The 16415-nt window shown below is 35.6% G+C and overlaps 1 protein-coding gene across 3 annotated transcripts in view; it reads left to right on the top strand.

Moving 5' to 3' along the window:
* PAPOLG (poly(A) polymerase gamma) overlaps nucleotides 1-14082 on the top strand; it is a 32242-nt gene extending 18160 nt beyond the window's left edge. For 2 of the 3 annotated variants that reach the window (XM_065929232.1, XM_065929230.1), the window contains exons 11-23: nucleotides 267-387; nucleotides 728-812; nucleotides 1211-1264; nucleotides 3038-3157; nucleotides 3725-3834; nucleotides 5952-6073; nucleotides 6311-6486; nucleotides 6895-6983; nucleotides 7064-7281; nucleotides 7847-7912; nucleotides 8082-8138; nucleotides 9784-9878; nucleotides 11644-14082. In XM_065929232.1, coding sequence (XP_065785304.1) covers nucleotides 267-387; nucleotides 728-812; nucleotides 1211-1264; nucleotides 3038-3157; nucleotides 3725-3834; nucleotides 5952-6073; nucleotides 6311-6486; nucleotides 6895-6983; nucleotides 7064-7281; nucleotides 7847-7912; nucleotides 8082-8138; nucleotides 9784-9878; nucleotides 11644-11659 — 1329 coding nt within the window. In that variant the 3' untranslated portion in view covers nucleotides 11660-14082. Of the gene's footprint in view, nucleotides 1-266; nucleotides 388-727; nucleotides 813-1210; nucleotides 1265-3037; nucleotides 3158-3724; nucleotides 3835-5951; nucleotides 6074-6310; nucleotides 6487-6894; nucleotides 6984-7063; nucleotides 7282-7846; nucleotides 7913-8081; nucleotides 8139-9783 lie in introns of all 3 variants that reach the window. The other variant, XM_065929231.1, reaches the window with a different exon arrangement.
* The last annotated feature ends 2333 nt before the right edge of the window (nucleotides 14083-16415 follow it).

The following is a 16415-nucleotide window of genomic DNA, read 5'->3' as shown; positions in this document are numbered from 1 at the left end:
TCTAAAAGACCATTGTTTATAAAGTGTACCATCAATTTAAAAGCTTTTCAAGGGAAAAATAAAATTTTGCAGAGTTTTTTTTAAGTTTGACTACCATACACATCTGACTTCAGAAATAAATGTAGTTGGGGAGGGGAAATGTTCTTCTTAGAATTGAGGAAATGTAGTATTAAAATATATTTCATATTCTTCAGACTTTTGGGGAAATGAAGTGAGGACAACTGAAATAGGAGAATAGATCAGTTATTCTGCTTCTAATTTCACAGGTAAATCCATCAGATAGGTATCATCTCATGCCCATAATCACCCCTGCCTACCCACAACAGAATTCTACGTATAATGTGTCCACATCAACTCGAACAGTAATGGTAGAAGAATTTAAACAAGGTAAACCTGTTAGCCCTGTTGCCCTATACATATTCCCACAAGTTTTGGTTGACAACAATTTTATTCTATTGCAGTTATGCCTATTATTTCTAAAAATTTTTTCAAATGTGTATTTTTTCAGTAATTGGTTTTGCAAAGTATGTGATAATATTAAAAGGCCAAAAATGAAGCCACTCCAGTCTGGTTGAAATTGACTTTTGTGTTCTAAGAAAGAACATAATAAATTTATACTTTTCTTTTTTTTAACTTAGGGATTTGGTGGAGTTTGAGCTTTGAGGGAAGGATAATACAGGAGCTGTGATGCTGAGTTTTCAGAATCTGTGTTTCTTTCTGTCTTTAGGTCTTGCAGTCACAGATGAAATTCTTCAGGGGAAATCAGATTGGTCCAAACTACTTGAGCCACCAAATTTTTTCCAAAAGTATAGGTATTTGAAATTTTGCATTGTGTGTGTGTGTGTGTGTGTGTGTAAGGAAGAGGATTATTAAACTTACAAAGTTAATATTATAGGTGACATTTGTCACTTGAATAGTTCAAGTGAGGTAGAGAATAGGTTAGCCGAAACCCTAGGTGATAAGAAAGTCTGTACTCTAGTAGTATCAACCCAGTACTTGTGGGGTTTTGGTTTTAGTGAATTGTTTTTAATTAGAGGGTCTAGAATTAATTTTGTGAAAATCAGAGCATGTTTCAATTTTCATAAATGTGTGCCTGTGTTAGCTTTTTTGTTCATTGGGAGGGAGAAAGAAAAAGTAATGATGGAAAGTCAGACTCTAACAATAATTTCTGGCTTTTTCCCCCCTGACTGTTGCTGAAAATTCTTCACAGACATTATATAGTATTGACTGCCAGTGCATCAACAGAAGAAAATCATCTAGAGTGGTAAGGCATTTCAAGTTCTCTGCCTACTATGTAATGATAACATATTTATATGATGCTTTATCATTTCTAAAACACTTTCTTACTTTTCAATTATTAAATATTATAGTGACAGTTGTACTTGACCATGGAGTATCAGTGTTTCAGAAATGCCATCAAATTAATGTTTCAGAATTGAAACTGACATGAGATAAGGATATATGCACAGACTTTTGCTTTTTGTCACTTCTCAGAGTCAGATTTAAGCAAAATTGTGAGGCATTTGAATGATTCTGATACCTAGTATATAACCATAATGTGTATAGAGACACATATATATACACACATGCTCCAGTTACGACTATTTTATGGCCCTAAAAGGCAGTATTTTAAATCAAGAGTGCATTAAACAGATGGGTCCTTCTTGAAAAAGAAAGGAGAGGAAACAATTCACTAAGTAACTTTTCATTTACTTGAATGGTATCCTAACAGGGTCTCTTAATACATTGGCCTGAATTTTTTTAATGAACTCATAAAGCTAGATTTAGAAAATGCAGAGAAACCAGTGATCCAATTGCCAAATCATTTGGGTCATGGAAAAAGCAAGGGAAATCCACAAGAACATCTACTTCGGCTTCATTGACCACAATGAAGCCTTTGACTGTTGTGTGGATCACACATACTGGAAAATTCTGAAAGAGGTGGGAATGCCAGACCACCTTACCTGCCTCCTGAGAAACCTGTGTGCAGGTCAGGAAGGAACAGTTAGTACTGGACATGGAACAACAGACTGGTTCAAAATTGGGAAAGAGAGTACGTCAAGGCTGTATATTGTCATCCTGCTGATTTAATTTATATGCAGAATACATCGTAAGTGCTTGCCTGGATGAATCACAAGCCGGAATCAAGATTGCTGTGAGAAATATCAACAACCTCAGCTATGCAGATGATACCACCCTAATGGCAGAAAACGAAGAGAAACTAAAGAGCCTCTTGATGAAAGTGAAAGAGAAGAGTGAAAAAGCTGGCCGAAAACTCACCATTCAGAAAATGAAGATCATGGCATCCGGTCCTATCACTTCGTGGCAAATAGATGGGGAAACAGTGGAAACAGTACAGTGATAAGACTATATTTTCTTGGGCTCCAGAATCACTGCAGATGGTGACTGCAGTCATGATTAAAAGACTCTTGCTCCTTAGAAGAAAAACTATGACAAACTTAGCATATTAAAAAGCAGAAACGTCACTTTGCTGACAAAAGTCTGCATAGTCAAGGCTGTGGTTTCTCCAGTGGCCGTGTACGGATGTGAGAGTTGGACCATAAAGAAGGCTGAGCACCAAAGAATTGATGCTTTCAAAACTGTGGTGCTGGAGATGACTCTTGAGAATCCCTTGGATAGCAGGGAGATCCAAGCAGTCAATCCTAAAGGAAATCAGTCCTGAATATTTGCTGGAAGGACTGAAGCTGAAACTCCAATACTTTGGCCACCTGATGCAAAGAGCCGACTCATTGGAAAAGACCCAGATGCTGGGAAAGATTGAAAGCAGGAGGAAAAGGGGACAGCAGAGGATAAGGTGATTAGATGGCATACTGACTCAATGGACATGAGTTTGCTCAAACTCTGGTAGACAGTGAAGGACAGGGAAGCCTCGTGTGCTGCAGTCCATGGAGTCACAGAGTCAGACACGACTTAGCGACTGAACAACAAAATCATCGTAGCTTATATGCTGTTTGGTTTACTTGGATATAGCTTCCACATTTAACATTGAAAATTCTTGTCTGTGTTTTTATTTTAGGGTTGGGTTAGTAGAATCTAAAATACGTGTACTTGTGGGAAATTTGGAACGGAATGAATTTATTACTCTTGCCCATGTAAATCCCCAATCATTCCCAGGAAATAAGGAACATCATAAAGAGTAAGTTAATTATTTTTTAATATTTTATTTCTTAAATAATGTTACCTGACATGTATATTTAAGATCAGTTATAATATTGCCATGTTACGTAGCAGTTATTGCTGGAGGATGGAGAATGATAAATCGTATACTTGAGCATAAATGATCATGCATTAAAACTAAGTACATGTTGGGAATTCCGTGGTGGCTCAGTGGTTAGGACTCTGACTCTCACTGCTCAGGGCCCAGGTTCAATCCCTGGTCGGGGAACTGAAATCTCACAAGCCACATGACGAGGCCAAAAAAAAAACAACCAAGTACATGCTATATTGGTAGCCCGCAGATCTCAGCAAAAAGGTCCATCACAGCCAATGTTTGGAGCATCCTTAAATACATATTTAGTTAGTCATTTTCAAAGCATTTAATCTGCTTCATAATAACACAGGATAACTTAACAGTGTTTTTTAAGAATTTGGCCAAACCATTGAAATTTGTATTTGTGCTTCCATAGAGACCAAGTTTTAATTACCAAATAACATCTGTAAAATTATTAAAAATTAATGGAAATTCTTACATTTTATTTTATAGCAACAATTATGTATCAATGTGGTTCCTTGGAATAATTTTTCGGAGAGTAGAAAATGCAGAAAGTGTTAATATAGACTTGACATACGATATACAGTCGTTTACTGATACAGGTAAGACTTTGTCATCATAGAGCTGTGGCACTCAGCCTTGGCTGTAGTGCAGTATCCTCTGTCTAGGCTGGCTGTATTTTTATAAAGTTCCACAATTGGTTAAATGAACACGAAACATCTATATTATGAAACTATACGCTGCCCTTAAAAAAGTAAAGGCATGATGAAACAACTTACAAGATCTTGAGGGAGGAGGGAGGTGCAGACCAGTAGGTATAGTATAGTATCGTTTATGTAAATCAGTAAAGAAATGCATGCATTTTTGGTTAAAAATCATAGACTATCTCTGGAAGGATATATCAGTTCAGTTCAGTTCATTTGCTTAGTCGAGTCTGACTCTTTGCAACCCCATGAATCACAGCACGCCAGGCCTCCCTGTCCATCACCAACTCCTGGAGTTTACTCAGACTCATGCCCATCAAGTCGGGGGTGCCATCCAGCCATCTCATCCTCTTCTCCTCCTGCCCCCAACCACTCCCAGCATCAGGGTCTTTTCCAACGAGTCAACTGTTCACATGAGGTGGCCAAAGTACTGGAGTTTCAGCTTCAGCATCAGTCCTTCCAATGAACACCCAGGACTGATCTCCTTTAGGATGGACTGGTTGGATCTCCTGGCAGTCCAAGGGACTCTCAAGAGTCTTCTCCAACACCACAGTTCAAAAGCATCAATTTTTTGGCGCTCAGCTTTCTTCACAGTCCAACTCTCACATCCATACATGACCACTGGAAAAACCATAGCCTTAGTTTTTTAATAAAAGAAACTGGCAGAAGTGCTTTTAGGTCAAGGAACTAACTGGGTGTGTCTTACAGAGGCCACTTCACTTGTGTACATATGAATCCTTTGAGTTTTGTACCATGTGAATATATTAACTTTTAAAACAAAAAGAAGACTAAAGAAGCTCTATAGGTGATTTTTAGTTTGTGCAGCCAGTGTTTATAACCAAAATCATAAAGATTACTTGTTTTTTGACTTTTATTTTACATGAAATAAATATCTGTCAATACAGGCTTGCTGAATATGTTTCAGAATCAGTGAAAAGAATCTTTCACATCTTCTAAGACCATCTCTGTGGAATATCTTAATATATTTGTTATAAATGTGGGGTTGTCTTAATAATGTGAAAACTACATTTATACTATTAATATTCTTGGTTAGCTCATCTGAGTTTTTCTTTTGAACTAGCACTCATATTTATCATGAAAATGCAGGTTTCTCTGCATCACCTTACAACTACTGAATCATAGGCTCTGGGAGTGGAGCCAGAAGTCTGCACATTGAACATGCACTCCTGAGGGTTCTTTTATAAGCAATGTGGAATGAAAACATAGATATAAAATTTTCAATTCTAATTTGGACTCATTTTTTCCAAAAGGAAGGGGTTGGGAAGCTCTGTTTATTACAGGTTTATAAAATGTTCTCCATGTAGAGATATTGAGGCCCCAAGAGATTATATAATTTACATTTCCCAGTAGATACTGTGCAGAAGAAACCTCCCACCCCTCTCCCCAGTTAGCTTATCATGAGTATTCACAGTTAACACACACTAAATAATTTATATAGTAGTTAATAAAACTGACTTTCTTACAAGGAGTGAGAAGCACTAGAGTGGGAATCTGGGGCTATGTGTATTTCAGTACTGGCAGGGCATGCAAGGCTGTTGAGTCTTGTTTACCTACCTGCATGATAAGGATGTACTTCTAGATGGCTTCTCATGTCTAACAGTCTATGACTCGTATAGTAAAAGAAGCTTCATGGAGGAGGAGAGCTTGAATTGCATCTTGTATATATGGTATTAGGATTAGCTCAGATTTGGGCTGGTAGTTATAAGAAGAGATTGCCCTTAGGGAAAATAGCAGAAAAACAGATTTAGGAAAACTGTTTTCCATACATTAATTTTGTTAGTGAAATTTGATTATGGGAAAGTCTTAGAAGTTGGACATGAGGAAATTAGTCAGTACTTGAAAAGGATTGTGATGTGAAAGTGTTTTGGAAGTATTTGTTCTGTAAGAAGAATATGTTTTTGTGTAGTGATGTGGAGATATTGAAAAGAAAAAGAAAATAGCATCCTTTCTTTAGAAAGAAGTTTCCCATTTAAACATACTGACTTTTGTTACAGTGTACAGACAGGCAAACAATATAAACATGCTAAAGGAAGGAATGAAAATTGAAGCAACTCATGTTAAAAAAAAACAACTTCATCACTACCTTCCCGCAGAAATTCTTCAGAAGAAGAAAAAGGTGAGTTTGTACTCACCTCTCCAGTCTGAACCCAGACACATGATCCTAGGCCCAAATCTGCATTTTTACAGCACCCAAACCTATTAAGAAGGTTTGGAAAAGTACAGGCAATTCAATCTAGGACTAAAATCTTAACCTTCATTAATCACAAAATATCTTGTTTTATATGTACTTCAGAATTGAAACCATTTTTCGCATATACTTTTTGAAATCCTAAAAGCTTTTCCCCTGTTTCAGCAAAGTCTGTCTGATGTCACTCGAAGTTCAAGTGGACCTCAATCCAAAAGATCGTCTCTGGATAGCAATTGTTTGGACAGCTCCAGAGACACTGATAATGAAACACCTTTTAATTCCCCCGTGTCTGCAAACAAGCCTTCCAAGCCTGATATTCCTCCTTCAGGGGAGACAGAGAGGTCTGCATTTCAAAATTTTCCTTTCAGTTTTCAGTGTATTTGAGAATAATGTAAACTACTGTACTTTTGCTAAATATCTTTTAACTGTTAAAAAAAATTATTTTGTGAGTTACTAGTCAGTTTCCTATTTAGAATTACTTGACAGTTTGTGGTAATCCTGTGGGATGTGGTCTAGGTTTATGAATATATGGGAATATTAATAGGTAAGTAAACAGAAATGTCCAGGTTTTCTCTTTAATTTTTCCTGTTAATTCTTACTGGGTCCTCTTCCTTTCCCCACTGTTTTTTCTTCCTTTGGTGAAATGTTAAAGTAGGAGTACTTGAAAGAAGTAATTTAAACATTTAGTTAAGGTTTTAAATACATACTATTTAAATAATTTAATAATGATAATTTAACACTTTTTATAGGAATAACGCTGAGCCTGCTGCTGTAATTGTGGAAAAGCCACTGAGTGTCCCGCCAGCTCAAGGGCTATCTATTCCTGTCATTGGTGCAAGTAGGTATCTATACTTTTCTTAGTTATGAGTCTATTACATCTGTATTTAATTACTAAAACCTTTCTTTTTTCCTTTTCAGAAGTCGACTCTGCATTAAAAGCTGTATCACCCCCAGCTGTGTGTACCATTCCTACGGTAGTAGGACGAAATGTCATTCCTAGGGTCACACCTCACAACCCTGTCCAGGGGCAGCCACATCTAAATGGGATGTCAAATGTAACTAAGAATGTTACGCCTAAAAGACCCCACTCCCCATCTGTAGATGGGTCCTCTAAGAGGTTGAAAGACATAGAAAAGGTATGATTACAGAGTCAGTGGTTATTCTATAGTCGATTTTTTTTTTCAAAGTAAACTTAAAATAGTGCTAAAGAAGCTCACAGTTCTTCATAGTTACCTTAGTATTCCATTAGAATTTGACCATTTAAAAAGAATATTTCCCTAAACCCTAATAGGATAATACTAATTGTTCATTCTCAATTCAAATCAATAATGTGTCTAAAAATTTGAATGATTAGTCTGAGTTTCTCCTTTGCTTACATAAAAGTCATTATTGGTAACTAAATATTTATTGAGTTATAATGGTGATCTCCTCTGCCTCCAGTAGGTGGTGGTATAAGTATTCTATTATCATCTCAGTAGATCAAACTATAGAAATTAAGGGTGTCAGTTAAATTCAATCTGATTTAAATTCTCTTTGCTCACCAAACCTGTTTGTAATAGTTTTGACATTAGCCTGGTCACTAATTAGTTTCTCATTTTATGTAGACTTATATGGTTTTATAGGTAATAAATAGCACCTATAAATAAATAGTACCTATTTAATAGGTAATAATAGCACCTCATTTTAATGTTTATATTTTAGTTTATTCGACTTGAATCAACATTTAAGGAATCACATGCTGCTGAAGACAGAAAAAGAAAATCAGGGGTAAGTATATTAACAGTGTGCTTAAAAATAAAGAGCCATGTATCAGGAAAAGTACTATATTCAAAAGTAGATCAGATTTATCTCTTAACTTTTAGTTATGACTTATATCATGTAGAAATAAATATTTGCATATAGGAAAGTTTTCACTTGTATGTAATTCTGTTTTTAGGATGCCATTGGAGGAGAATGTATGCCTATTCCAACTATTGATACATCACGCAAAAAGGTAACAGATAGTCTAATTTGTAAGTAAAATACACAGGTACGAGTTCATAGGTAATCTACAGGTACAAAAAGCTCATTAAGAAGAGTCTATAGCACTAGGGGAAGGAAAGGGCTAATAAGATTTTGTCCGTGTCCTCCATATCAGCAGTGTAGTTGCAAGTTGGGGATGGAAATAGCAGAGTATATGAGCCTAAATGTATGTATCTCAAAAGTCTAGAAAGGAGGGGGTTGTTCAAAATTTCATTATTTATTCAAGGTATGTTCAACTTTTGTTTTTATTTTTAAAGAAGCAGTTTAGTGCTCAGCACAGTAATTCCTACCAACACCGGATAGTCTTTTGTTGTACCCCATTGCTTACTGATGAAAATCAAGCTTGATAGTTGGGGACCACACTTACTAATATTTTGGAGGAACCAAATATACTGGTGTATAGAGTAAATATCTTTGAAACATGAGCTAAAGAGCCCCTAAATCTTAATTTAAATATTTTCAAGGGGTTAACATTTTAGTTAATAATGTAGGTGCTCGTGTTTCTCATTGTAGTCAACTGTCACCCTGCCAGATTCCCCAGCATGTATTGGCAATTCTGAAGCAAATTAGAAAATAACCTCATACTTTGTGTTGTAAATTTGTACAGTTTAACATAAGAGCGAGTTACAAAAAATAGAGGTGTATAATTATGTATGGTAATGGAAGAAAAAGTGTGAGGTGGATATTAAAGTGTGAAATGAAATGTCTGAGTTTTACTTTAAAAGATTTCAAGTATAAAGGGCAGGGGATATAACACAAACAACTATGGCAAAATTTTAATGTCTGAGTTTTCATTGTGGCATCTTCATCGTCCTTTCTGTTCTTTTATGCATGTCTGAAGTTTTTCGTGTTTTTTTAATGGATGCCTATATGATATAATTGTTTAGCCAAGGTAACATGAAAGGAGAATTACTTCTTGCAGTCTTCTCTTAATGACTTGAAGCTAACATACTATTTCCATCACACAACTGTCTGTATTTTAGGTTTCTATCTTTGTTTCTCAATTTCATAGACTTGCCTTCATTATGTAATAATCTTTAGGTGTCTTCAAAAGCCTTCATAGAGATGTTGCTGAATTGTACCATCACTAAAGTTACCTACCCTGACTGCAAAGTCAGTTTTCCTAAAAACTTAATTGTCTTACAAGTTGGGTTATTCTCCATGAATGTTGTACAGAAACTAATTGAGAGCTATAACTCGATATCAAGTTTCCCTCTGTATCACACACTCATTTCTCACCTTTTACCCTGAGAATTTCGTGTTTAGTGACCATAGTCTTCCTGTTTCTCTTTACCATTGCCTGACTCTGAGGAGGACTTTGTTCTTTGTGCATTTCTCAGTGTAGAAGTGTCGATTGATTTTACACACCCCTCTTTTTTATTCATACAGCCCTTCCACTTCTGCCCTTTCCCTGTCCCTTTGCTTTTCACCTGTTTTTAAGTCCTCCAAACAAGAAGTACCTATGAACATTGGGAGAAAGTATTCAGCGCATACTTGAGTGTATAGGAGCTTAGAGCTCTTGGCAAAAAAACTCAGACTTTTGTTACTATTTTACTCACTGGACCTTTATAATATGTATTTGTTTTTCCTTCTTTGTTTCTATTTCTTTCTAACAGAGACTGCCCAGCAAAGAACTACCAGATTCATCATCTCCAGTTCCAGCAAATAACATCCGTGTCATCAAAAATTCCATTCGGCTGACCCTAAATCGGTAAAAGCAGTGCCTCCTTACTAAAGTGAATATGCAATCATTTAGTGGCATAGATGTATCCACTCTTAAAAATAGAGTGAGCTGTCACACATAAGGTGAAAGTTACAGTCATCCGCCTAACGACCTTGAAGTGTTTTTTGAACTCTCACACTTTGACCTGCAGATGCTGTAGCATTCTCTCATTGATTGCTACATACACTTCTCTGAGGATCACCTGCTATCAAATTGTCATCTGCAATATTATGACTTTGCGTTGGAGGTTTTACTGCCTTAACTTTCGATGCTTGTTTCTCTGTTATGGGAACCAGTTCTTGGCTCTTTGGACACTCATAAAACAAGTCCTGAAATATCCACGACCCCTCCCCCCACCCTTTTTTTAAAGTCTTATGTTGTAATCATTGTATAGAACTGAAAAAATTGGAAAAAAAACAAAAAACAAAAAAAAGCCTTGTAATTTTCCAAATGTTAACACATTTACTTTAGCATTGAAGCCACTTTGTGAAACCTGAGATAAATGAATGTGAGGTATCTTTTCTGCTTTCCTCATTTGTGTAGATGTACTTTTGTCTGTTCTGTTGATTTAAATTATTTTTTCTCAGATTGGCACATGAAATATTTAAATTTTATTTTTTTGTGCCTTTCTGTCCAAATGTTGCATAGTTACCAGGGAGGATTAGTCCAGTGATTACATAAGAGTTGGGCACCATAAATTCTCTATATTTTGCCTCCTGTGGAGGCCTTTGAAATGCATCTTTATTAAGAATCAAAATATAACCAGAATACTGAAAGTCAGTATATGAACGGTGAAATTGTTACATAACCTATCTCATGCCATTCTTGTTAGTTGACTGGTATTTTTTACTGAGGAGCAACTCAATCCGGCATCACCAATAAAGATACTTTTAAGTATGGCAAACTTGTATTTTTGACGTGTACAATTTAACTTGGCATGATAATTCCTGACCATTATGTACCCCCACAACTTCAGTTTCTTCACGGACTAGGCATGCAGAAATAAGCAGTGGATTTTATTGAGACCTAAAGGCATTTTTGAAGACATTGTTACCAACCATTAATTGGCTCAGGACCTTTGTAATTTTTATTTAAATATGAGTTGTCTTTTTTTACACTGCTTTTTTCAGTCCTTTTCTTAATATTTTTTAAGTTTCATGAATGCATGCTCCATTTATTGAAATCCATAACCATGTAATTCTTGTAATATGTTGATTCAGTGTTTTGTAAATGAAGTCGTATGTATTTTCAGAGTATTTTTGTATGTACTGTAAGATACCATCTTTTCAAAGAGAAAACTTTAAAACCTTTACTGTCTCTCTTTAGTCTAATTTTTTAAATATGGATTATGCTTGAATTAAAATGAAAGTGTATAGATTACACAGCCAGGAATCCTGGTATATATTACCTTCTTCATCTTGCACTCACCATTTAGCAGGTCTAGTAGGAAAAACAAAATGGTATATTTGAATAGTGCAGGGAGAAGCCCTTAGTTGTGTAGTTTACAGGACACACGGGATGCCATTTAGCCATTGGAGTCATAGTCCATTTTTTCTTGCAAGCCCTTTACCATTGAGCTGAAATAACTTGAATTCTAATTGTCAGAGCAGTATCCTTCTCCCCTCCTGTTCCTGACCCCTGCCTATATCTCTGAAATGGAAATTCTGGTGTTTACCTCTGAAGTTTTCCTTTGTGAATGTTAAAGAATAGCAAGGAGAAAACAATGGTTGTTCCTTTTTTACTTTTTACATAGGAAAAGACAAGAATGAAGTCCCATGACCAAATGGTAGCTTCCTTGGCAAAGCTGTTTTTTTAGCTGACCCTTTTCCTTTATTCAGGTATTTTGAGCTTTGTTTTATAAATATTCTATTTGAGCAGAAGTGCATGATTATGAAAGGACTGAATAATTGTTATGTGACTCAAAACATTAAAAACTTCTTTAAGGGCTTTAAGAATTCTTTATACATACATCCAAGTTTCACCTACTATGTAAACCAATTCTTTGGAGTAACTAGTGGAGTTTCTCTTTAATAAGAAAGCAACAGGCCTAACCTTTGTACTATAGTATAGTCATATCTCTTGTTTTAATTGTACATTCGACATGGGGTTAAAGACATAGCCAAGTGTTTAACTCCTCAGAGACAGCATTCTTCAACCTGTTTGCTGACTGGTTCGGGGAATTGATGAGATGCTTCTGAGATGGTGGGTTTGGTCAGAAATGAAGTGTTTTCTATCCCAAACAGTAGGTAGAACAGTCAGTACAGTTGACCCTTGAACAACACAGATTTGAACTACACAGGTCCTATGTCACCTATACATATTTTTTCAGTAAATATAGTACTTGTATTTTTATCTTACAGATCTTTAAGTAGGGGAGATCACAATATGTAGAATCAAAAGAACTAGGGTTTGAGTCCTGATTCTATCCAAATTGTTTCAGCTTCCTGCCCTTGGGTGAGTCATTTATCAATTGGTAAGTTTTTGAGACAGAGTTAGCAGTACAAGTGTTTTCAACTGGGATGAGGGGTTCAGCACTTCTGTCTCCTGCATTGTGCAAGGGTCAGCTGTACATTTTGTTACTGTGGTAGGAGATGGGGTTCCAAGTAAGAGGGAGAAGGAATGGTCTGTGATTATGTGCTATGTTCAGAGGCACTAGATGAATGTGTTTGATTCTAAGATGTGTTTTATTTCAAGTATAACTAGAAATATATTTTATAAAGTCAAATAACCTGTATGTAGACAACACATTCATTTTCATGACAGTATTAAATTTTAATCTTACTTTTCAATGACTGGCTCTAAAGAATAATATATATCAAAGAAACGATTATCTGCTAGTTTAAACCTTAGGGATTTAACTAATTTGAGAGACAGGATACATGGCTTAAAACCTTGTAAAATTAGGCGAAGAGGATTTTACAAGACTGTGTTTACAATACGAGTTTTTGTCTTAAGACAGCAATTTGGTAACATTAAAATGTTTACTGTCCTATATAGGCACAGAGAGGTGAAGACGAACAGTGTCAAAATGGGCTAAACTTATTTTCCATGGTGTCCACCACTTCAAAATAGGAACTCCCAACTTGCAAGATTATGGACTGTAGGGAATCCCTTGCAAATATATATAAGAAGTTTTTGTTCATATGCATATTTCTTAGGGGAAGTTCATACTTTCATCAGTTCTCAAAATGGTTCATGACACTAAGAAAAAAAAAAATTAGGGACCACAGCTTTACAGGATTGAATAATCCCAAACTTTGGAATTTTCTTGAGATCTTTCTGTGGTATATTTCTGAAAATGTACTGTGGCTCTTAACTAGTAAAGTGGGCTAATGAAAGACTCTGGAATACTGAATTTCTCTTTTCAAGTTTCTTTATGTATCTCAGATGAAACTTTGTCAGTATTTAGAAAAAGGCTTATGACTGGATTTATAAATGTCTTCATGTTAACTTCATTAGCAGGATCAAACCAACAAATTTCAACGTAGGAATGATCAGAGTAGAATAGCTTAGAATAATCATTAGAAATGGTAAAAAGCAGAATTAATAATTAAAGATCCTAAAAAAATAATAAAGATTCTAATCCTTTGATTTGGTAGCCTTAAATTTCTTATTCCTCCATGTTTGTGGTTCAGACTGAACAGACCAATAAATAGAACTTTAGTGTAAAAAAATTTTTTTAATAAAATTATACGAGTGCGTAAGTAACTACCTATTAAACCTTCCAAAGCTTGGAATTTAAGTCATGATAATAGTGATGAATATAGTGCAAGCAATAGAAGAAAGCCAGTCTAAAAAATGGTAACTATTTCCTTAGGATTTTTTAAAAGAATTGTACAAGGTCAGAGCCTTCCCAGATTTCCTATTTTTTTCTGGAATTTTATATTTGAAGTTAGTTGAACATAAGATTATCATCAGGCTTGCTTTAATTTTTTAATGTATTGCTGCATTTTTAGCAAGGACCCAAGTAAATTACCTTAAAAAGTACTTAGGATATATTTGAGGTAAATGGTGCTACATCACTTCACAGTGTTAATGTAAAATGAATGCAGCTGCTGCTCCTTTCTAGTTAGCTGTTTGTGTAATTCATATTAATTTTTCCTGCCTTTTATTTGGATTGTCTTAATTTCTTAGTTGTACACACGAGCCTCATTATCTGTCTGGAATAAGTAATATAATAAACTTGCTTTGATAAATAGGTATTGTTGATTGACTGATATTATTTGGGAGTAACTTAAAAGTACCAGATGTCTTATTTTTCGGACTGACAACCAGTTGGTCATTTACCTCAGTCTCTGGCAGATAATGGGATTCACTATCTGCTTAATACAAAAGCAAAGCTCATACTCAGTTTGCCTTACACGGAATATCTGATTAAACATTAGCAAGCAGTAGCATCTGCCTCAAACATTGGGGGCAAATTCTGTCACCATTTTGGTCAGCATCAGGCAAGCAGACTTCTCCGCTAATGGCTGAACAGCAGTGCATTTAGCAGTCAGATCTTGGGTACTGTCCACAGAAGTACAAGCTACAGATCTTGTCACCTTCTTGTTAATGAACTGTGACTTGTTTGTAGTCAGCACACCTATCTTGAATCTAGTACTGAATTCACAAATAAGAACCTGTGTCTGCATCAAGATATTAGCAAGCCACTCACGGCCCCAGTGGAAACACACTTGACATTTATTAAGCTAATTAGCAAAGCCTTTTGTATGGATTGAGCCATGGATAACAGAAGGACTTCTAATAGTCACTTGTAAAGTACACTGATTGGAGTGCCAGCTAACCATATCCAGAGTGGGAGTTTCTGATGAGGGCAACTCATTGTTCCTAGGATCTAACTAACACAGTTACCATACTGTGCTTCATGAGTTAGATTAACATCATAACAGGTTCTTTGTGGATCTGACTGCATGCATTAAGCTATTATGGGCAAGATAGAATCTGATGCTTTTAAAAGCACATGTCCTAAAAACTATCTTTCAAACCATATGAGCCAGCCAAACTTTATTACTTACTAGTCCTTAAAAACCCTTTTTGCCAACCTCTGATTACTAACATTTTGAGCCTAATGACCACATAAAACTTTCCATGATAACCTGACCACAATCTATCATCCTACCTCTGTATCGTGTTACTTTTCAACATTTCAGCTATTTAACTTGCATAATTTTTCTATTTACCTACTTGCTTTCCCCTGAGAGGTTGCAAGTTGAGAGTAGGGGCCTCTATCCAAGAGTCTTTGTATAGTGGGTGCCCAGAAAATTCCTGAAGAAGAATTAGTCCTGTTTAGTTGGTTGGTTTTTGATAATTTTCTTTTTAAATTTAAGAGGCTTATCTAGAATAGAGAGGCCTGATGAAGGAACTAAGAAACGAAACTTAGTGAAAATCATTAAAGTATGTTTCTTAACTTTTTTTTTTACTGTGAAGATCATTAAGATACATTTTTTCAAGCTCTTTCAACTATAATGCTTGGTTTAAAACATTTTATATTGTAAACCAGCACATGTATACGTATATGAATATGTATGTGTAATTTATATATGTATATACACACATACATAATTGAAGCAAGTTTCACAAAATGCTTTCCTTACTGTGGCAAGATGCAGGTTACCATTTTAAGTGCTAGCTATGATTTCACTAAGGTGATTTCACTACGTCTCCTGAGTTGTGACCTGTTAATACAATTTGAAATATACTACATTGAAAGTTTTCTTCCCAAAAGTTCATGTCAAATTTGAATCATCTTTCTTTATACAGTCTGTTCTAGAATGCAAACTTTAAGCAAGTAGTACCAGAAAGACCCAATAGTATAAACCATAAAGGAAAAGTAGGTGAAATATAGCTAATGCCTTTCTCCTAAGGAAAAAGGTTACCCCAAAACATCTTTGCATCAACCGATAGTAAGAGGGGGAAAAAAATGTGAAAGCCAAAAAATCAGTAAAGGGCAAAAATTGGAACATTCGAATGATCTTTATTTTAGTATTGGTCAGTTTACTTTAGCTGGCCAAGGGATGTCACCGAACCCTGGATGGTGGACTAGGGGATAGACTAAAGAATGACAGGTATATCTTGTTAACCAAAAGTCACTCCAGTGAGATGTATCAATTACTCATTTGGAAAATTCTATTGTACACAGCTTTCATATAATATTCCAACATAGTCCAGGAATTCATGGATACCAGAAAATTGGCGTCCAATAGTGAAAGTATCAACATTCCCATCTGCGAAATTCTAGAGCATAATTTTAAATGTTTAACATTTCCTAAGCACTTGGGATGTGCCTTTTCAAACATTATGTACTTAATCTTTACAATGATCCTAATAAGGTAGCACTGTTGTCCTTATTTTACAAATGAGGAAATTGAGGCTTAAAGGGTTTATGTGATCAGCTCCAAACTGCGTAGCTATTAACTGTCAGACTAGCACTCAGTTGTATCTCCCATTTATGAGAGAACTTAGATGAAGGTGTGGATCAAATTTCTGCCACACAGCATTCTCCTGTGGAGTCTGGAACTTTTG

The sequence above is a fragment of the Muntiacus reevesi genome, chromosome 3, assembly GCF_963930625.1.
Source record: "Muntiacus reevesi chromosome 3, mMunRee1.1, whole genome shotgun sequence".
Lineage (NCBI taxonomy): Eukaryota > Metazoa > Chordata > Mammalia > Artiodactyla > Cervidae > Muntiacus > Muntiacus reevesi.
This window is presented reverse-complemented; position numbering and strand designations above follow the sequence as displayed.